Below are 19,778 nucleotides of genomic sequence, written 5' to 3' on the forward strand. Positions count from 1 at the left end.
GGGGAAACGTCTGAGATAAAGTCGAGACTTCGACATGAAAGAGAGTCTGCTGAGGTCTGAAAGAGCACAAGTATATTTTTGTTATAGTAATTGTTTAATGAATACTGAAATTATTCTCATATTCCTCGTCTCTGTTTATCTCCAGCGTCTCGTGTGTTTGTGTGACATTCAAATTATTTCCCTGTTAATTTACATATTGTTCTTCTTGTTTTTATGCAGATGATAGTCATGAATGTCCCAGTGTTCCTCAGGGATGAATAATCAGATACAGGACAGAGGGATTCTTCAGGACAGAATTTGAATGTGTGCCGTTCTTCCTCAAAATGATGATGATGTAAAAAAAAAACATGATTGAACCAGGAAACCAGAAGCGATTTTCAGATAAAATATGCTAAATAATCAGTGTTTTGCTTGATTAAAAAAGATAAGTGTTTAGGGATGGAGTCCTGGAGTATCTGCCAGAGTCCAACAGAGTGCACCGGTCACTGGCTGAATAACCGAGGCTGGGGCGAGATCTAGAGCTGTTATCGCCTGCAGGGCTCAAATTGAGGGGGGATGTGGGGGGATGGCATCCCCTGGTTGAAATAAATGACAAAAAGCATCCCATCAGTAAAACAACCTTCCCCCATCACCATTCCCTTTGATTTAATAAATTTTATTATGTAAAACTTATCATGGAAATTAAAAATTAAAATGATCTTCTTGAGATAAGTCACGAATAACGTGATTGGCCAATCAGAACTCGGTTTTGTAACAAGCTGCACATTAGCAGAAGCAAGTTTTTATCATTGGTCATGCAAAATGGTTCAAGCACTACTTTTCAATTTTTTTAAAAAGAAGAGACAACAGAAAAAGTATGATTTTTTCCTTCACTAGAATTTAAAAACATTCCCCAGAAATAATGTTATAGTGCTGTGAGCAGAGGTGCTGCCAGAGGATTTTGAACGCAGGTGCTGAGAGGATGCTTGATCATTGACAGGGAGGTGGGCAATTCAGGGCTCCAGAATCAGTCTTCCCACTGGTCACTCTTTTGGAACTAACTTTCTCAGTTGTTCTCAGAAGCACCGTTTTCAGTTTTTATTTTTTTGCTATAATATGGAATTAATCATTGCATACTTCTTACGGGGTGAATGAGAACACACACCCTGTACAGCTGGTAAGTGCCCCGGAGGGTGACTGGTGCAGGCTTCCACTCTGTGCATGTGGGGTGCAGTTCTGTGGTGAATGTCACTCTCCTGGGGTGCCGTCTGAGTCTGTGAATGAGCAGACAAACAAAGACATTCATTAGTGTCTCCTGGAGTTTCAGTGCAACTTGCCTTGGAAGCCTCTTCCTCTGGCTTTTGTAGCCGGTGGGGACGAGCTCCACTCATCACGCAAAGGTGTAATGATTGTTTGATCCCCCCCTCACCCTCCAGGCATTGCCCTGGTTCTGTGGGGAAACACAATTTTTTGTGGGGATATTATGGAAGGGAAATTTTATGTTACCTGCCAGACCTGTCCATCTGGACCAGCCCCGGGAGCATCCATCCGCATTCCTGTAGTCGGCCCAGGCCCGATGTTGCATTTGGAAACAGAAGTCCTGGAAGGCTAGGAACCACCGGGTCACCCGCGTTTTTGTGTCTTTTACCTGGGAAATACACTGGAGCGGGCATAATCCATAATGGGGGTGAACTGGCACACCCAGAGTTAGTAATTCAACTCCAGGACTGCCTACTTTATGGCCAGGGCCTCTCTCTCCAGGACTGCATACCTGGTTTCTGCGGGTGAGAGTTTCCTACTGATATAGACCACGGGGTGCTCTTCTCCATCCCGGAGCTGAGAGAGAACTGCTCCTAAGCCGGAGGCGTCTGTTTTTAGGGTGAAGGGGCAGCTAAAGTCTGGGGAGTGTAAGATGGGGGAGGACGTCTGGGCCGTTTTCAGGTTCTAGAATTCGGCTTCTGTTTCAAGGGTCCAGACTATTGCCTCTGGTTGCCCTTTCCTGATTAGGTCTGACAGGGTGCAGACTATAGAGGAGAAGTTAGGAATAAAGCAGCGGTAGTAGCCCACCAACCCCAAGAATGCTCGTACCTGGGTCTTGTTTGTGGGATGTAGGAACTTCTTCACCACCTCAAACTTCTTCTCCTGAGGCATGATGAGCCCTCTACCAATCTTATAGCTCAGGTAATTGGCTTCGGTGAGGCCGAGGTTACACTTCTTGGGGTCAGGCCAGCCCACCGGAGCTCCGTCAACGCCCTCCATAGATGCCCCAGGTGCATCCTCCAGCTCTCCAAGTGGATAATGAAATTGTCCAGGTAAGCCGCAGTGTAGGCTTGATGGGGTCTGAGCAAAACGTCCGTTAACCGCTGGAATGTGGCCGGTGCCCCGTGAAGGCCGAAGGGAAGTACATGGTAATGCCAGTGGCCATTGGGAGTGCTGAAGGTGGTATTTTCTCTGGAACTTTGGGAGAGTGGACCTCCCAATACGCTTTTGCAAGGTCCAAGGTGCTGATATACCGGGCCTTCCCTAACCGGTCCAGGAGCTCATCCACCCATGGCATGGGATACCCGTCAAAGGCAGGGACTTGGTTGAGCTTCCTGAAGTCATTACAGAAAAGGAGGGTGTTGTCTGGCTTCTTCAGTACCATCACGATTGGGCTGGCCCAGGGGCTATGGGATCACATGATAGATCTGCTCCATTTGTTGGTGGCCGGGCTATCACACACGGCGCTGTTGGAGTCTGTGAATGAGCAGACAAACAAAAACATTTGTTAGTGTCTCCTTGAGCTTCGGTGCAACTCACCTTGGAAGCCTCTTCCGCAGGCGGGAACGAGCTCCAGGTGCGCCCCTCATAATGCACAGGTGTCATGATTGTTTGATCAGTGTGGGAGCGGCGTTTCCAGGGCAGCGCTGATCTAGAACCAGTATATTCACCCCAGCTGATGAACTTTTATCATAGTTTATAGTAAGGTCCAGTGACGTAACTTTGTTTTGAACAGTGGTGGGGGCACATGAAAATAATAATATCCACTGAAAATGACGGGTGGCGCTCTTATCAGTGTCACACAAGTAGTACCTATAAGGTAGCATATGTCAGTATGATTTATGGCTTTGATTTGTTTGAACTTTCCCCTTCCTCTCGCCGTTTAGCCCAACCATGTCGTGTTCACCCCGTGACCTGTAAATGAAAATAAAAACCTGTAAATCTCAGTTTTTGTTTTATTATTAATATTTCAAACAGTTGAGTAAATTTTTTCTGGGTTCTTTGATGAATAGAAAGATCCAAAGATCAGCATTTATCTGATATACAAATATTTTGTAAGATTATACATTTTTTATAATCACTTTTGATCAATTTAAAGCATCCTTTCCAAATAAAAGTCTTGTATGGTGACCTTGGGTTTTCTGAAAGGCGCCATGAAATAAAATGCATTATTATTAGGGCTCAAGCCCGAAGGGGCGAAGAGCCCTATTGTTCTTCTAAGGATTATTAGGGCTCAAGCCCAAAGGGCGAGAGGCCTATTGTTTTCCTTAGGATTATTTTTTATTATTAGGGCTCAAGCCCAAAGGGCGAGAGGCCTATTGTTTTCCTTAGGATTATTTTTTATTATTATTATTATTATTATTATTATTATTATTTTTTTCCAACGTCTCGGGGGCTTTTGGGGCCCTTAACGTGCTTAAAAAGTCTTGAAAATTGGCACACAGATTGGAACCTGCGGCCATTAGGGCCGGGCAGAGACTGATACACGGGCGTGGCACAGGGGCTCTACAGCGCCCCCTGGAATATGGAGGGCCATATATCATACATTCTTGCTCGTAGACGAATGAAACTCGGTACACATATAAATCTCATCAATCCAAACAACTTTTGTATTGCATATCATAGGCTCCGCCCAACAGGAAGTTGGCTATTTAGGGTTTAGTATTCAAATTTTTCGTCAAAGTTGTGGGGGCTTTTGGGGTCCTTAACATACTCAAAAACTCTTGAAAATTTGCGCACACTTTGGAATCTGTGGCCTTTAGGAGCCTGCAGAGGCTGGGACCCGGGCGTGGCACAGGGGCTCTACGGCGCCCCCTGGAACACAGTCAGAAATGTTGATGTATAGCTCACACATACTTGCACATATTCATATGAAACTCAGTACACATATAGATCTCATCGTGCCGAACAACTTTCGTATTGCATGTCATAGGCTCCACCCAACAGGAAGTCAGCTATTTAGAGTTATGTAAAAAGCGCATGCTCTGGAATTTGAAATACTTGTCATAGGTTTTTTTCTCGATTGCTGCCAAACTTGGTCAACATGATCTCAAGACACTGGGGATGAAAAATTGCCAGGGGATTTTTGATATCTCGAACGGTTTGCTCGTGGCGAGGCGTTGAAATTATGGCGAGAAATGAGAAACAGGAAGTGTCTAATACCGTCCACATACATTTCCTGATTTTAATCAAACTTCATCAGATTATTCGTTGTATGATGTCGATCGCATATATGTGACTATTAGGAGTCAAAGTTATAGCGCCACCAACTGGCAGAAGGAAGTGTGTCATTTTCAAAATGATTTGAATTCAGCATCTTATTATTACTCGATTTGCTTCAAACTTCATCAGAATAATGTTAAAACACAGCCGATATAAATCTGCAAGGGGGATATTGATATCTAAAAAATTGTTGGCGTGGCAACATGTCAAACTGGAATTCTTCTCAGGTGATTTTGAGGCAAATAACATACTTAGAATTTCACAAAACTCTGAACACACATCAGTATTTCTGATAGGAACTTAAATTGTGAATGGATTTTGGATAGCTTGAATGGTTTTGCCGTGGTGATTTTTTTAAATGACCTTACAAAGGGAATCATTATTGTATTTTTAAATTGCAGCTTCCAAACACGTCAAATAATTTTTTCATACAGATGAAAAAGTCATTCTGAGGAAACATGCATAGTTTAACGACTTTACAACACTGTATGGATAACAGAAAATTAAAAAACTGTCAGACATCTCATCTCACTCTGTCCCTCTGTTTGAGTATATGTGCTTCAGACTTCCATTGTCTGAGAGAAATAGCGCCCCTACAGGTTCAATTCCCGAACTTTTACTTTCACTTTTAAATCGGTTAAAAATACAAATAAATACTTAGATTTAATTCACACTGACAAGCTAAACGAACATATCTGATTTTTACCGGTTCAGGGCTCATGGATAAATTATTTCTGGCCAGAGATATGTGAGAAATAGGAGAGATGAATCACCGCTGTGATCACGAGCGTCTGGAGTAAAGAGCTCAGAGAAAACGAATTTATTCCTGTTTTAAAGCTTTTAAAAATAAATTATTACAGCGATATCACACAATCAACCAATTAGAACACACCAAGAGCTAAATTCAGATGTTTTTGAACTGTTTGTGTGAAAATGAAATATTTGTGGCTGCCTATCTGAAATCACGCCTCCGATCAGCGCGTACAGTGTCCAGCTCAAAACAAACGAATTTATTCTTGTTTAAGAGCTTTTTTAAATAAAACATTACCACAAATGCACACAATAAACCCATTGTAACACTACAAGAGCTAAATGCAGGTGTTTGTGACCTGTTTAAGTGTGCAAGACTATTTGAAAGCGCGACTGGCAGAATAACATATATCTCTCGAGCTGCAGGATTCTGCCTTTCGTCGTACGAACGAACACATAACGGACAAGATTATTTCAAAATACATAATAGCTTGGCGAATATAAACGAAAACAGCCACGTGAACATAAACTGGATCTACTGGATTTGAATATTAAAGTGACCACATTTACCACTTGCTTCTGTCTTCAATTTTAATCTATATTAAAAAGGAAACTCATTCGACTTGGCTGCTTTTTTAATGTGTGCGTATTTATTTATTTACCTTTTTATACATTTTGTATAATTTCATAGTTTGTGTATTACAATTATAAAAACAAAAATAAATTTAGCCACTCACATAGAAATAGCTTAGGCCTTAACCTTTTTCTGACAGTTTTAGGGATTTTTAAAAATCCTAAAAAAAAACTTATTTGTGCTGCAAATAATAATTTCAAACTCATTTGATACTGACCTATGACATCCTGTGACATTATATTTATTCGAATTTACATAATCTCATAGATGTAACAGTAAATCTGTTCAGCTCACAGATCAATACTAAGCTGTAATACAAGCAGAACTTTCACAAATGCTTATGAGTCATTTAAGGATTTGATAACACTGTAAAATAATGTCTAATTTGTTAACATTAGCAAATGCATTGATAACACTTTATAATAACTGCACTCATTAGTAAATAGTCAGTTCATGCTTTATAAAGCCTTGTCCCAATATTAATAGTCAGTAGTAAGCAGTTTATAAATACAGCTATAAATAGCTTGTCCTTGGTTTATAAGCACATTTATTAAAAAGGAGAGTAAAGGGTCAGTTATCTTCCTATGAAAAATAAAAGATAAAAATAAACAAACAACAACACAGATTGATACAGAACTCAGAAATTTTATTGTGGATTTATGATAAAATCAGCCTGTAAATGAATTCATACTCCTCCTCATACTACTCCATACTCCTTTTTCAACATGATGCCAATATACTGAGATATTAAATTGTGAATGGGTTTAGGATAGCTTAAATGGTGTTGCCATAGAGATTTATTAAAGTAACATAAAAAATACAATAGTTATTTTACTATATCTTTAAAATTTTTCATTCTAACTCTTCATAGTTTTTTATATAAGTAGAAGTCCTCATTTGAAGGAAGCACAGTAAGTTTCATAGCTTTATCATTTTCAAGAGCCAGCATAAAATTAAAACTATCATAACTTATAAATCAAGCTTGCAATTCTTAGTACCAATAATGGCCACCAGAGGGAGCTATAGGATTACTTTTAAATAATTATTGGAGAAACGAGTATGATTTAAATAATTTATAGAAATCTTTCAAATAAAATAATATGTATTTTAGGAATTTTACTGATAAAATGACCCTCACTTAATTAGAATAACAAGCTGAAGTATTGTGAACTGTATATTAAGAATAATTCTTAATAGGCTTTATGGACAGATACGTTTTAAGTGACTCTTGAAGGTTCAGCACCACATCCTCTTTTACCACTGTTTAAAGAATTAATCTTACAGAACAGGTGTGAATGAATTTTGGATAGCTTGAATGGTTTTGTCGTGGTGATTTTTTGAAATAATAGTAAAAAAGGAACCAGTAAAAAAAAGTGCAGCTTCTAAACACTTCAAAAAAATGTACACATAGAAGACAAGTCATTCTGAGGAAATATGCATAGTTTCATGACTATACAACATTATATGGATGACAGAAAATTAAAAAACATACATCTGATGTCACTCTGTCCCTCTGTCACTGTGTGTGTGTGTTTGTGTGTGTTTTAAGTGAATTAGGTGTGAAACTATCAGTGAGCATTTAGTCTCCAGCGCCAACATTTTACAGAACTGCCACTTTCCTGGAGTCTCAGAATTACAATGTGTCAGGTTCTGAGAGATCTAAGATTCCAAAAAAATATTTAATTAGAATACCATGAAGTATTGTGAAATACTATATATTAAGACTTTATATATAGGCTTAATGAACAGATTAGACTGACTCGTGAAGGAACAGCACCACCTCCTCTTGTTTGATGGTTTGAGGAATATATCTTCCAGAATCCGGGATTAAGATTTAGGAGCTCATTTTTATTCCACCTCCTTTCCTGAAAGTCTGTCTTGCAGAATTGACTAAAAATTAATCTTCACATTAATTCCTAATTCTTTTGCAATTCTTTTGTCAGTTCTTCTTGACCTGTTTTTCTCTTCCAGCTTTCCTGGACTACTGTATAGCACTCATAAATGATTAAATAAAAAAAAATGGTAGTTATTAAGATTGATATGGTTTGGAATTGGTAAAATGTGCTTGGAAAAAAATCACAATAAAACAATGTTTTAATGTTTAAGTTTGGAATATTAACTGACATGAATGAATGCTATATAAATATTGTTCATGTTAACATAATGTTTATAAATGAAATCTTATTGTAAAGTGTTACTAAAGTTATATATATATATATATATATATATATATATATATATATATATATATATATATATATATATATATTGTTCTGTGAATGTGATTTTAAAGTCTAGATGATTCGGATTAACCCTTTAACTGCCATATCAAGTTCAAGTTCAAGTTCAAGTTCAATTTATTTGTATAGCGCATTTACAACAGCCTCCTGGCTGACCAAAGTGCTTTAACATAAGAGCAAGAATATTACACATACATAAAAATAGACCAGACAAAAAATTTAAAACCACCCATTTCAAAATGTAGCATAACACAGTAGTCAGTACACTAAGGAAAATAAAAAAGTTTTTAGCAAAGATTTAAAAATAGACAAGGAAGGGGCCAGTCTGAACTCTAAAGGCAGGGTATTCCAGAGTCGTGGCCCAGCCACTGCAAATGCACGCTCCCCTCTACGCTCCCCTCTATCCTTTAAAACCTCACTGCCAGAGGGATATTGTGAATGCATGTGCCCGCTGGGCACAGTTTACCTGATGCCACCGGGGTGGTGATGGCATTGGTGGCTTGAGCCCGCCATCGCTGCTTGCAGCTATATTTCTTATTATTTTTTTTATTTTTTATTAAACCTTCCGGGGGTTTTTAGGGGCCTTAACATGCTCAAAAACTCTTGAAAATTGGCACACACGTTGGAATCTGTGGCCATCAGGACGCCGCAGAGGCTGGGACCCGGGCGTGGCACAGGGACTCTACAGCGCCCCCTGGAACACCTTCAGAAATCTTGAACCATAGCTCACACAGACTTGCATGTATTTATATGAAACTTGGTACACTTATAGATCTCATTGAGCCGAACAACTTTCACACTTTATGTCATAGGCTCCGCCCAACAGGAAGTCAGCTATTCAGGGCTGTTTAAAAAAAGCATGCTCTGGAATTTGAAATACTCCTCTGAGGTTTTCAACCCGTTCGCCACGAAACTCGGTGAACATGATCTCAAGACATTGGGGATGAAAAATTGCGAGGGGATTTTTGATATCTCGAACGGTTTGCCCGTAGCGAGGCGTGGAAATTATGGTGAGAAATGAGAAACAGGAAATGTCTAATAACATCCACATACATTTCCTGAATTTGATCAAACTTCATTGGTTTGTTCGTTGTATGATACCGATCGTATATATGTGACTATTAAGAGTCAACGTTATAGCGCCACCAACTGGCAGCAGGAAGTGAGTTATTTTCAAAATGTTTTGAATTCAGCATCTTATTTTTACTCGATTTACTTAAAACTTCATCAGAATAATGACAAAACACGGCCGATGTAAATCTGTTGTGGGGATATTAATATCTAATATGGCGTTGCCATGGCAACGAGTCAAACTTGAATGTTCTGTTATGATGAGTTTGAGGCAGACAACAACCTCAGATTTACATGAAACTCAAAACACATATCAGTATTAGTGATAGCTAGACAATGGCAAAAGCTTTTAAAAGGGCGTGAAGGAGGCACGCTATAGCGCCACCTTTTGTCAAAAGTGGGGGGTTTAGTTTTAGCTACAGACACCAAACTTGGTACATAAATTGTTCTTATCAAGACGGACAACTTTCTAATTCACAGTCATCAGCTACAACCAACAGGAAGTCGGCTATTTTGATTTGAATATTTAAATTGAGCTCTGATTTAATGCATTCTCCTCAGAGGAAATGTTCACTATACTCACCAAACTTTGTCTACATGTTGAAAAAACAATGAGGAACTTAAATTGCGAGCGGATTTTGGTTAGCTTGAACCGTTTTGTCGTGGTGATTTTTTGAAATGACAGTAAAAAGGGAATCATTAATTGTCTTGCATTTTTAAATTGCAGCTTCCAAACACTTAAAAAAAATTTCATACAGAGATCAAATCATTCTGAGGACATATGCATAGTTTCATGACTTTACAACACTGTATGATTAAAAGAAAATTAAAAAACTCTCAGACATCTCAACTCACTCTGTCCCTCTGTTTGAGCAATGTATGTGTGCTGACTGAGTGCATGTGTGTGTGTGAGTGTGTGTGTGTGAGTGGGGGATGGGCATGAGCTGAGTGGCAGACACAATGAGAGAGAGAAAGAGAGAGAGAGAGACTTAATCATCTCTTTAATCACCAGTAAAAAAATGTATTTTAAATTGTTATTTTTTGTTGCTGTTGCTAACATTGCTGTTTTCATTACAGCTTAAGAAATCTCTTAGGCTTTATCCTTTTCTGACAGTTTCAGGAATTAAAAACAAAATTCTAAAAATACTTATTTGTGCTGCAAATAATAATTTCAACTCATTTGATACTGACCTATTCCATCCTGTGACATGACATGTATCTACATTTTTAAAATATCATGGATGTAACAGTAAAACTGTTCAGTTCACAGATCAAGACTAAGCTTCTTTCACAAATGCTTATAAGTCATTAAAGGATTTAATAACACTGTAAAATAATGTATAATTTGTTAACATAAGTAAATGCATTGGTAACACTTTATAATAACTGCACTCATTAGTAAATAGTCAGTTTATGCTTTATAAAGCCTTGTCCCAATATTAATAGTCAGTAGTAAGCAGTTTATAAATACAGCTATAAATAGCTTGTTCTTGGTTTATAAGCACATTTATTAAAAAGGAGAGTAAAGGGTCAGTTATCTTCCTATGAAAAATAAAAAAAATAAAAATAAACAAACAACAACACAGATTGATAAAGAACTCAGAAATGTTATTGTGGATTTATGATAAAATCAGCATGTAAAAATGAATTCATACTCCTCCGAGAAGACATAAGTAGGTCACACCAAACTTTTTCAACATGATGCCAATATACTGAAGATGTTAAATTGCGAATGGGTTTAGGATACCTTAAATGGTGTGGCCATACCGATTTATTAAAGTAACATAAAAAAATACAATAGTTATTTTACTATATCTTTAACATTCTTCATTCCAACTCTTCATAATTTTTTATATACGTAGAATTCATCATTTGAAAGAAGCACAGTAAGTTTCATAGCTTTATCATTTTCAAGAGCCAGCATAAAATTAAAACTATCATAACATATAAATCAAGCTTGCAATGCTTAGTACCAATAATGGCCACCAGATGGAGCTATAGGATTACTTTTAAATAATTATTGTAGAAACAAGTATGATTTAAATCATTTATAGAAATCTTTCAAAGAAAAAGAATATGTATTTTACTGATAAAATGACCCTCACTTAATTAGAATAATATGCTGAAGTATTGTGAAATACTGTGTATTAAGAATAATTATTTATAGGCTTTATGGACAGATAAGTTTGGAGTGACTCTTGAAGGATCAGCACCACATCCTCTTTTACCACTGTTTAAAGAATTTATCTTACAGAACAGGTGCGAATTAATTTTGGATACCTTGAATGGTTTTGTCGTGGTGATTTTTTGAAATAACAGTAAAAAAGGAACCAGTAAATGTCTTTTATTTTTTTAAGTGTAGCTTTTTGCCGTGGTGATTTTTTTAAATGACCTTACAAAGGGAATCATTATTGTATTTTTAAATTGCAGCTTCCAAACACGTCAAAGAATTTTTTCATACAGATGAAAAAGTCATTCTGAGGAAATATGCATAGTTTAACGACTTTGCAACACTGTATGGATAACAGAAAATTAAAAAACTGTCAGACATCTCATCTCACTCTGTCCCTCTGTTTGAGTGTGTGTGCTTCAGACTTCCATTGTCTGAGAGAAATTGCGCCCCTACAGGTTCAATTCCCGGACTTTTACTTTCACTTTTAAATCGGTTAAAAATACAAATAAATACTTAGATTTAATTCACACTGACAAGCTAAACCAACATATCTGATTATTACCGGTTCAGGGCTCATGGATAAATTATTTCTGGCCAGAGATACGTGAGAAATAGGAGAGATGAATCACCGCTGTGATCACGAGCGTCTGGAGTAAAGAGCTCAGAAAAAACGAATTTATTCCTGTTTTAAAGCTTTTAAAAATAAATTATTACAGCGATATCACACAATCAACCAATTAGAACACACCAAGAGCTAAATTCAGATGTATTTGAACTGTTTGTGTGAAAATGAAATATTTGTGGCTGCCTATCTGAAATCACGCCTCCGATCAGCGCTTACAGTGTCCAGCTCAAAACAAACGAATTTATTCTTGTTTAAGAGCTTTTTTAAATAAAATATTACCACAAATGCACACAATAAACCCACTGTAACACAACAAGAGGTAAATGCAGGTGTTTGTGACCTGTTTAAGTGTGCAAGACTATTTGAAAGCGCGACTGGCAGAATAACATATATCTCTTGAGCTGCAGGTTTCTGCCTTTCGTCGTACGAACGAACACATCACGGACAAGATTATTTCAAAATACATAATAGCTTGGCGAATATAAACGAAAACAGCCACGTGAACATAAACTGGATCTACTGGATTTGAATATTAAAGTGACCACATTTACCACTTGCTTCTGTCTTCAATTTTAATCTATATAAAAAAGGAAACTCATTCGACTTGGCTGCTTTTTTAATGTGTGCGTATTTATTTATTTGCCTTTTTATACATTTTGTATAATTTCATAGTTTGTGTATTACAATTATAAAAACAAAAATAAATTTAGCCACTCACATAGAAATAGCTTAGGCCTTAAATTTTTTCTGACAGTTTTAGGGATTTTTAAAAATCCTAAAAAAAACTTATTTGTGCTGCAAATAATAATTTCAAACTCATTTGATACTGACCTATGACATCCTGTGACATTATATTTATTTGAATTTACATAATCTCATGGATGTAACAGTAAATCTGTTCAGCTCACAGATCAATACTAAGCTGTAATGCAAGCAGAACTTTCACAAATGCTTATGAGTCATTTAAGGATTTGATAACACTGTAAAATAATGTCTAATTTGTTAACATTAGCAAATGCATTGATAACACTTTATAATAACTGCACTCATTAGTAAATAGTCAGTTCATGCTTTATAAAGCCTTGTCCCAATATTAATAGTCAGTAGTAAGCAGTTTATAAATACAGCTATAAATAGCTTGTCCTTGGTTTATAAGCACATTTATTAAAAAGGAGAGTAAGTTATCTTCCTATGAAAAATAAAAGATAAAAATAAACAAACAACAACACAGATTGATACAGAACTCAGAAATTTTATTGTGGATTTATGATAAAATCAGCCTGTAAATGAATTCATACTCCTCCTCATACTACTCCATACTCCTTTTTCAACATGATGCCAATATACTGAGATATTAAATTGTGAATGGGTTTAGGATAGCTTAAATGGTGTTGCCATAGAGATTTATTAAAGTAACATAAAAAATACAATAGTTATTTTACTATATCTTTAAAATTTTTCATTCTAACTCTTCATAATTTTTTATATAAGTAGAAGTCCTCATTTGAAGGAAGCACAGTAAGTTTCATAGCTTTATCCTTTTCAAGAGCCAGCATAAAATTAAATCTGTCATAACTTATAAATCAAGCTTGCAATTCTTAGTACCTATAATGGCCACCAGAGGGAGCTATAGGATTACTTTTAAATAATTATTGTAGAAACGAGTATGATTTAAATAATTTATAGAAATCTTTCAAATAAAATAATATGTATTTTAGGAATTTTACTGATAAAATGACCCTCACTTAATTAGAAAAACAAGCTGAAGTATTGTGAACTGTATATTAAGAATAATTCTTTATAGGCTTTATGGACAGATACGTTTTGAGTGACTCTTGAAGGTTCAGCACCACATCCTCTTTTACCACTGTTTAAAGAATTAATCTTACAGAACAGGTGTGAATGAATTTGGGATAGCTTGAATGGTTTTGTCGTGGTGATTTTTTGAAATAATAGTAAAAAAGGAACCAGTAAATGTCTTTTTATTTTTTTAAAGTGCAGCTTCTAAACACTTCAAAAAAAATGTACACATAGAAGACCAGTCATTCTGAGGCATATTTCCTCAGAATGACTGGTCTCATGACAATAGTTTCATGACTATACAACACTATATGGATGATAGAAAATTAAAAAACTATCATACATCTGATGTCACTCTGTCCCTCTGTCACTGTGGGTAATGTGTGTGTGTGTGTGTGTGTTTGTGTGTGTGTTAAGTGAATTAGGTGTGAAACTATCAGGGAGCATTTAGTCTCCAGCGCCAACATTTTACAGAACTGCCACTTTCCTGGAGTCTCCAGAATTACTCGGTGTCAGGCTCTGAGAGACTTAAGATTCCAAAAAATGATTTAATTAGAATACCATGAAGTATTGTGAAATACTAAATATTAAGGCTTTATATATAGGCTTTATGAACAGATTAAAGAGACTCGTGAAGGACCAGCACCACCTCCTCTTGTTCGATGGTTTGAGGAATATATTTTCCAGAATCCAGGATTAAGATTTAAGAGCTCATTTTTATTCCACCTCCTTTCCTGAAAGTCTGTCTTGCAGAATTGACTAAAAATTAATCTTCACATTATTTCCTAATTATTTTGTCAGTTCTTCTTGACCCGTTTTTCTCTTCCAGCTTTCCTGGACTATTGTATAGCACTCATAAATGATTAAATAAAAAATAATGGTAGTTATTAAGATTGATATGGTTTGGAATTGGTAAAATGTGCTTGGAAAAAAATCACAATAAAACAATGTTTTAATGTTTAAGTTTGGAATATTAACTGACATGAATGAATGCTATATAAATATTGTTCATGTTAACATAATGTTTATGAATGGAATCTTATTGTAAAGTGTTACTAAAGTTATATATATATATATTGTTCTGTGAATGTGATTTTAAAGTCTAGATGATTCGGATTAACCCTTTAACTGCCATATCCTTTAAAACCTCACTGCCAGAGGGATATTGTGAATGCATGTGCCCGCTGGGCACAGTTTACCTGATCCCACCGGGGGTGGCGATGGCACTGGTGGCTTGAGCCCGCCATCGCTGCTTGCAGCTATATTTATTATTATTATTTAAAAATCTGGGGAATAAAAATGTACTCAACTGTTTTAAATATTAATAATAAAACAAAAACTGTGTCTGTCTTCATTAAAGACTGCAAAGCAACAAAATGTGATTATTTTAAAGTAGTGTGATTATTTTCTATAACCAATGTAAATTCCACTTGTTTAAAATTTTATATATTCTTTAAAAACATGAAATTGTATTTATTTTTAAGTGTTTTTAAGTTGTTGTTGTTGTTGTGTTTTTTTTTCAGCATTGTATACATTTGAAGATCCTGTAATTTGCCACAATAATTAAGTATCAATAAGCACTATTGTAATGACATTTTAACCTTCATCACTTTATTTAAATGCTTCTGCCGATGTTCAAACAAAGTGCAAATATTCCATGAAGTCATTCAATCAATATTTATTATTATTATATAATCATTACATTTATACATTTGAGTTCACATATATTAATTGTAGATGATTTTACACAAAGGAACATCACACACACTTTGAGCAAAAAATATTAATTTTCAATAATGCGAAGTGAGAGGAATATAAATACACAGTAATGAAAAAAATTAATGAGGCACAGGAGAGCAACATAATCAGTAACTATGGTGACAAATGAGAACATACTTAAAGCATGACAACCAAGAAAACACAGGAAACAATGAGATGCAAACTGAAAAAAAAAATTAAACATCTTAAATATTTTCTATATATTGTCCATTCAGGAACTGTATAGGAAACAAGCAGAGATTGAAATACAGAATAAAAAAATAAAAAAAAGTTGCATGTATTATAATTACATACTGTATGATTATATTTACAGTAATTTTAGATGGAGTTCGCTGAACATATCTGTTCCATCAAAAGAAAATGCAAGTATTAAATAATATGTACTAAACAAAGATAAGAGAGTATCATTTGATTATGGGCATTTTAAAATATTATATAATCTCATCACAAGTGCTTCATGTTAGTAATCTGATTGTGTAATCTGGATCACATGTACTTGGTGCAGATGAAGTTGATTTCTTCAGTTTCAGGAAGGCTGATCCAGTGATTATCACGGGTCCGAATGGCTCCGGATCTCACCGTCTGATCACATTCGTCCAGTCCGATGTCATAATCAGAAGCCCACTGATCGTAGCACACGGTCTGACCTTTGACCCAGAACCAGATCCCCACTGTGCAGGAGTGACGCAGACCCAGCCACACGTGATCAGAGAGAGCGCTCGAGGTCACATTCATCACCCGCTGCTGCATCTGCTCCGAATCCACCGACACCAGGTCCATGTCCATGTTTCTGCAGCGTCTCAGAGCTTCAGTCCACGTCTTATTCTCTCGGACCAGAACCAGCTTATCTGGAAACACAAACAGATGAGCAAGAAAATCAGGATACAAAACATTTAACTTTGAAATACAGGAGCCAGTGCTATTTTACACACTAGAACGGTAGCTACCCTAATGATCTGTTTCTCAGAGGATTGATCTACTCACCATCATAACACACAAAGGGATGCTCTTCTGAACACTCCTCGTCTGTCCATCGTCCTTCATCACTGATAACAATCAATGTGCAGTTCTTACGTGTGTTATCAGAACTGTGTTTCCAGTGTGTGAATGTGGAGCTGCTGTTATCTGACCAAACCCAGAGTCTGTGCAGACCGATCCAGACTTGTTTATCTTGATCACTTGAAGTTCTGTTTTGGTCTATGATCTTCTGAATCTCTTCATTCTCAGTCTGATTCCTCACGCTGGCCAGATCTGTGTGGTTCTCTCTGCAGTATTTCTGAGCTTCAGTCCAGTTCTTTTGCTCCTGTACAATGATGAATCCTTTACTGGCTTTAAAACAGAAAGACATTTGAGTGAATCATGTTCCTAGTGGAATTTAATTAAAAAAGGAAAATACATTTGTTATTTCCGCTCTCATTTACCAAAAACAAAAAGAGCGTATTATTATTGGAAATGAAAACAGTATGTTTTGAGCTCATTTCTGAGTTTTATGATCACTTACAGCTGAACTCACCATCATAGCAGATGAAATGCCTTGTTGTATTACAGTCTACATCATGCCACTGTACTTTAGGCTCATTCCCACAACTCTGATCATTCCCACAACCCAAGAAAACACAGTCTCCATCTCCTCCTGGTTGTGATGGTCCCCAGTTCCTGTACTGTTCTGTGTAGAAGGCAGGGTCACTCCAGAAACCAACTCTTGTGTTCTTCAGTCCAATCCAGACACGGTCAGCATTGCTGTTCACTCTCTTTATGGTCTGTTCAGTGTCATTCTGTTCTTGTATGTCACTGATAGTGACCAGATCTGTGTATTTCTCTCTGCAGTAACTCTGAGCTTCAGTCCAGTTCAGGTTCTGATTCACAAAGTGATACTGACGCGGAGCTCGTGCAGAAGAACTGACCACAGCTGAGGAGAGACACATTCACATTCAAGACAAGAAGTGCTAGTACAGTAGTGGAGTATCTTAGTATTTTACTCAATCTCCTCAACAACACACACATTACACACTCATTCAAACACACTTGAACACGGTCAGCAGCACTAACACTAACTATCAACACTAGAACTAGTCAAGCACTCACTCACCTGTGAGCAGAAGAGACATACATGTGATTCTCTCCATTTCTGAGAGAAAAACACAAATCAGTCTCAAGAAACATCTGACCAGATCCAGAACATCAGATCATGCCATTTCTACTTTATCATTGCTTATTAGACTCTACTTCAGCTATAAACACACACAAGAAGCTCCTGAAGCTGATGTGTGTCATGATTCAGTCTGAAAATAAACTCAAAAACCTGTCAAACTTACAGTAAAAGCTGCCTCGGTCGCCGACCTATTCAATTAAGAAATACAGAAGCAATATTTCATATTTTACAGATTTAAGTTCAATTTACAGGAAAATATATTTCATTAAAATATATTATTAGGGATGCACCGAAATGAAAAAACTTGGCCGAAGCCGAAACTGAACAAAATGAAACACTTGACCAAATACCGTTTCATGCGTTTTTCTTTTTCCCCTATGTATTTAGCAAATTTTCTTAATCATTGCATACATTTAATATCCAAAATGTGCTTTTTACTGTTTTGTCTTGCTTTTCAAAGATAGTTTAAAAAAAAAAAAAAAAAATTATTTAACAGTTAATATTTATAACATTTAACATTAGAAGACATTATTACACCAACAAAGCACAATTTAACATAACATTAATTAGTTAGTTCAATAAAAAATAAATAAATAAAAATTGCCATCTTTCAGTCCCCCTTTTTGAATTAGGCATTTTACTGTCTAAAGAGAAAAAGAAGGAAAACTGGACACTTTGAGCAGTAAATCATCATATTATTCTGATTTCTGAAGATCATGTGACACTGAAGATTGGAGGAATGATGCTGAAAATACAGCGGAGCATCACAGAAATACATCACAGCTTGACAGAGATTCACATACTGTATATAATATTTCACTATGTTTAATCAATTAAATGCAGCCTTGATGAGCAGAAGATACTTCTTTTCAAACATTAGAAAATATTACAGATCTCAATTTGAACACTGTTATAATAAATGCATGAAATAGAGCTGTTGTAATTATTATTATCATCATTACTTTTTTATTTTATTTTACAGAACAACAGTAAAATTACAACACCAACATTCATATGTTCTTGCTTCCTCAGGAAGACCTCAATGCTTTTCTGTTGGCAATAGCAGATTTATAATTGATTTTCATTATGAATTTGGGAACATGTTTGTCGCATGTATCATATTGTCACATAAAAATTAATAAAAATGTGACTGAGCAACTGACGACACAGATTTTCCTTGCGCTTTTTATTCTGAACCCAAGCAGATCACCTTTTTTTCTAATTGTTCAAGGGCATTTTACGATTTCAATCATCATACATTAACCACCTTCCTCTTCTAATGGAGAACATGCAGTCTCTCGCAAATTTTTGCGTCTTTCTCACGTAGTTTTAAACACTTCCTCACTGCTATGGAACGCCAAAAGGTTCAAAAACGCGTTAATTTTAACGGGTCAACGTGTTTGTGCGAAAAATCAGCGTGTTAAATACGTGTATTTAACGTGTGAAATACGTGTTAAATACACGTGAAGTACACATTAAAATCAGTTTGAAAGGGTCGATGTCATTGGCTGCTGAGCATTGGGTCAAACCACTTCTGTGAGTTTAGGGGGTGTACCATTCATAAACTAGGCAACCACCATTTAACATGATATAGATCAGTTTATTTAGGCTTATTTTCTTTTCTTTCTTTCTTTTTTTCTTTTTTTTTATAGCCTATAGAAATAATTTATTTAAATTGTAGTTTTATGAAGAAAAAAAAATTCACTACTCATACCTATTTGAAAATAAACACATTAGAGGACATTCTAGCTTTAATAGTGATCAAACTTAAAGGGTTAGTAACTAAGCAACTGAGCTGTTATATGGATGGTAACTGTAAAAGTATTACTGAAATATTATTAGTTATTAGTTACACTACTAGTAAATGCAAAAGTAATACAATAACTAAATTACTAGTAACTAGTTACTGCCCAACTCTGACTTTCAGTGGATTATTTTTTTATTATTATTTAATCTTCAATTATTTCATTTGGACATTATCCTGCTGAGAAATAACTGATAAAAATGTCAATACAATTTGAGTGCTCAGGATAAATTTTTCATATCTGTCTTATTTGACATTCAATATCTACGGAACTAAATAAGTTAAGTTA

General features: G+C 35.9%; 1 protein-coding gene across 3 annotated transcripts in view; it reads right to left on the bottom strand.

Annotated features, from left to right (window-relative positions):
- Nucleotides 1-19,778, bottom strand: part of LOC127944178 (C-type mannose receptor 2-like) — a 44,051-nt gene that overhangs the window by 23,165 nt on the left and 1,108 nt on the right. For 2 of the 3 annotated variants that reach the window (XR_008150292.1, XM_052540006.1), the window contains exons 2-4: nt 17,623-17,661; nt 17,047-17,442; nt 16,518-16,862 (exon numbers count right to left, since the gene is read on the bottom strand). Coding sequence is in view for 2 of the 3 variants with exons in the window: in XM_052540006.1 (XP_052395966.1) it covers nt 16,518-16,862; nt 17,047-17,442; nt 17,623-17,659 (778 nt within the window). In the remaining variant the exon portion in view is untranslated. Of the gene's footprint in view, nt 1-15,440; nt 16,382-16,517; nt 16,863-17,046; nt 17,443-17,622; nt 17,662-19,778 lie in introns of those variants that run through there. The other variant, XM_052540005.1, reaches the window with a different exon arrangement.

Source organism: Carassius gibelio, chromosome A23, assembly GCF_023724105.1.
Source record: "Carassius gibelio isolate Cgi1373 ecotype wild population from Czech Republic chromosome A23, carGib1.2-hapl.c, whole genome shotgun sequence".
Classification (NCBI taxonomy): Eukaryota; Metazoa; Chordata; class Actinopteri; order Cypriniformes; family Cyprinidae; genus Carassius; species Carassius gibelio.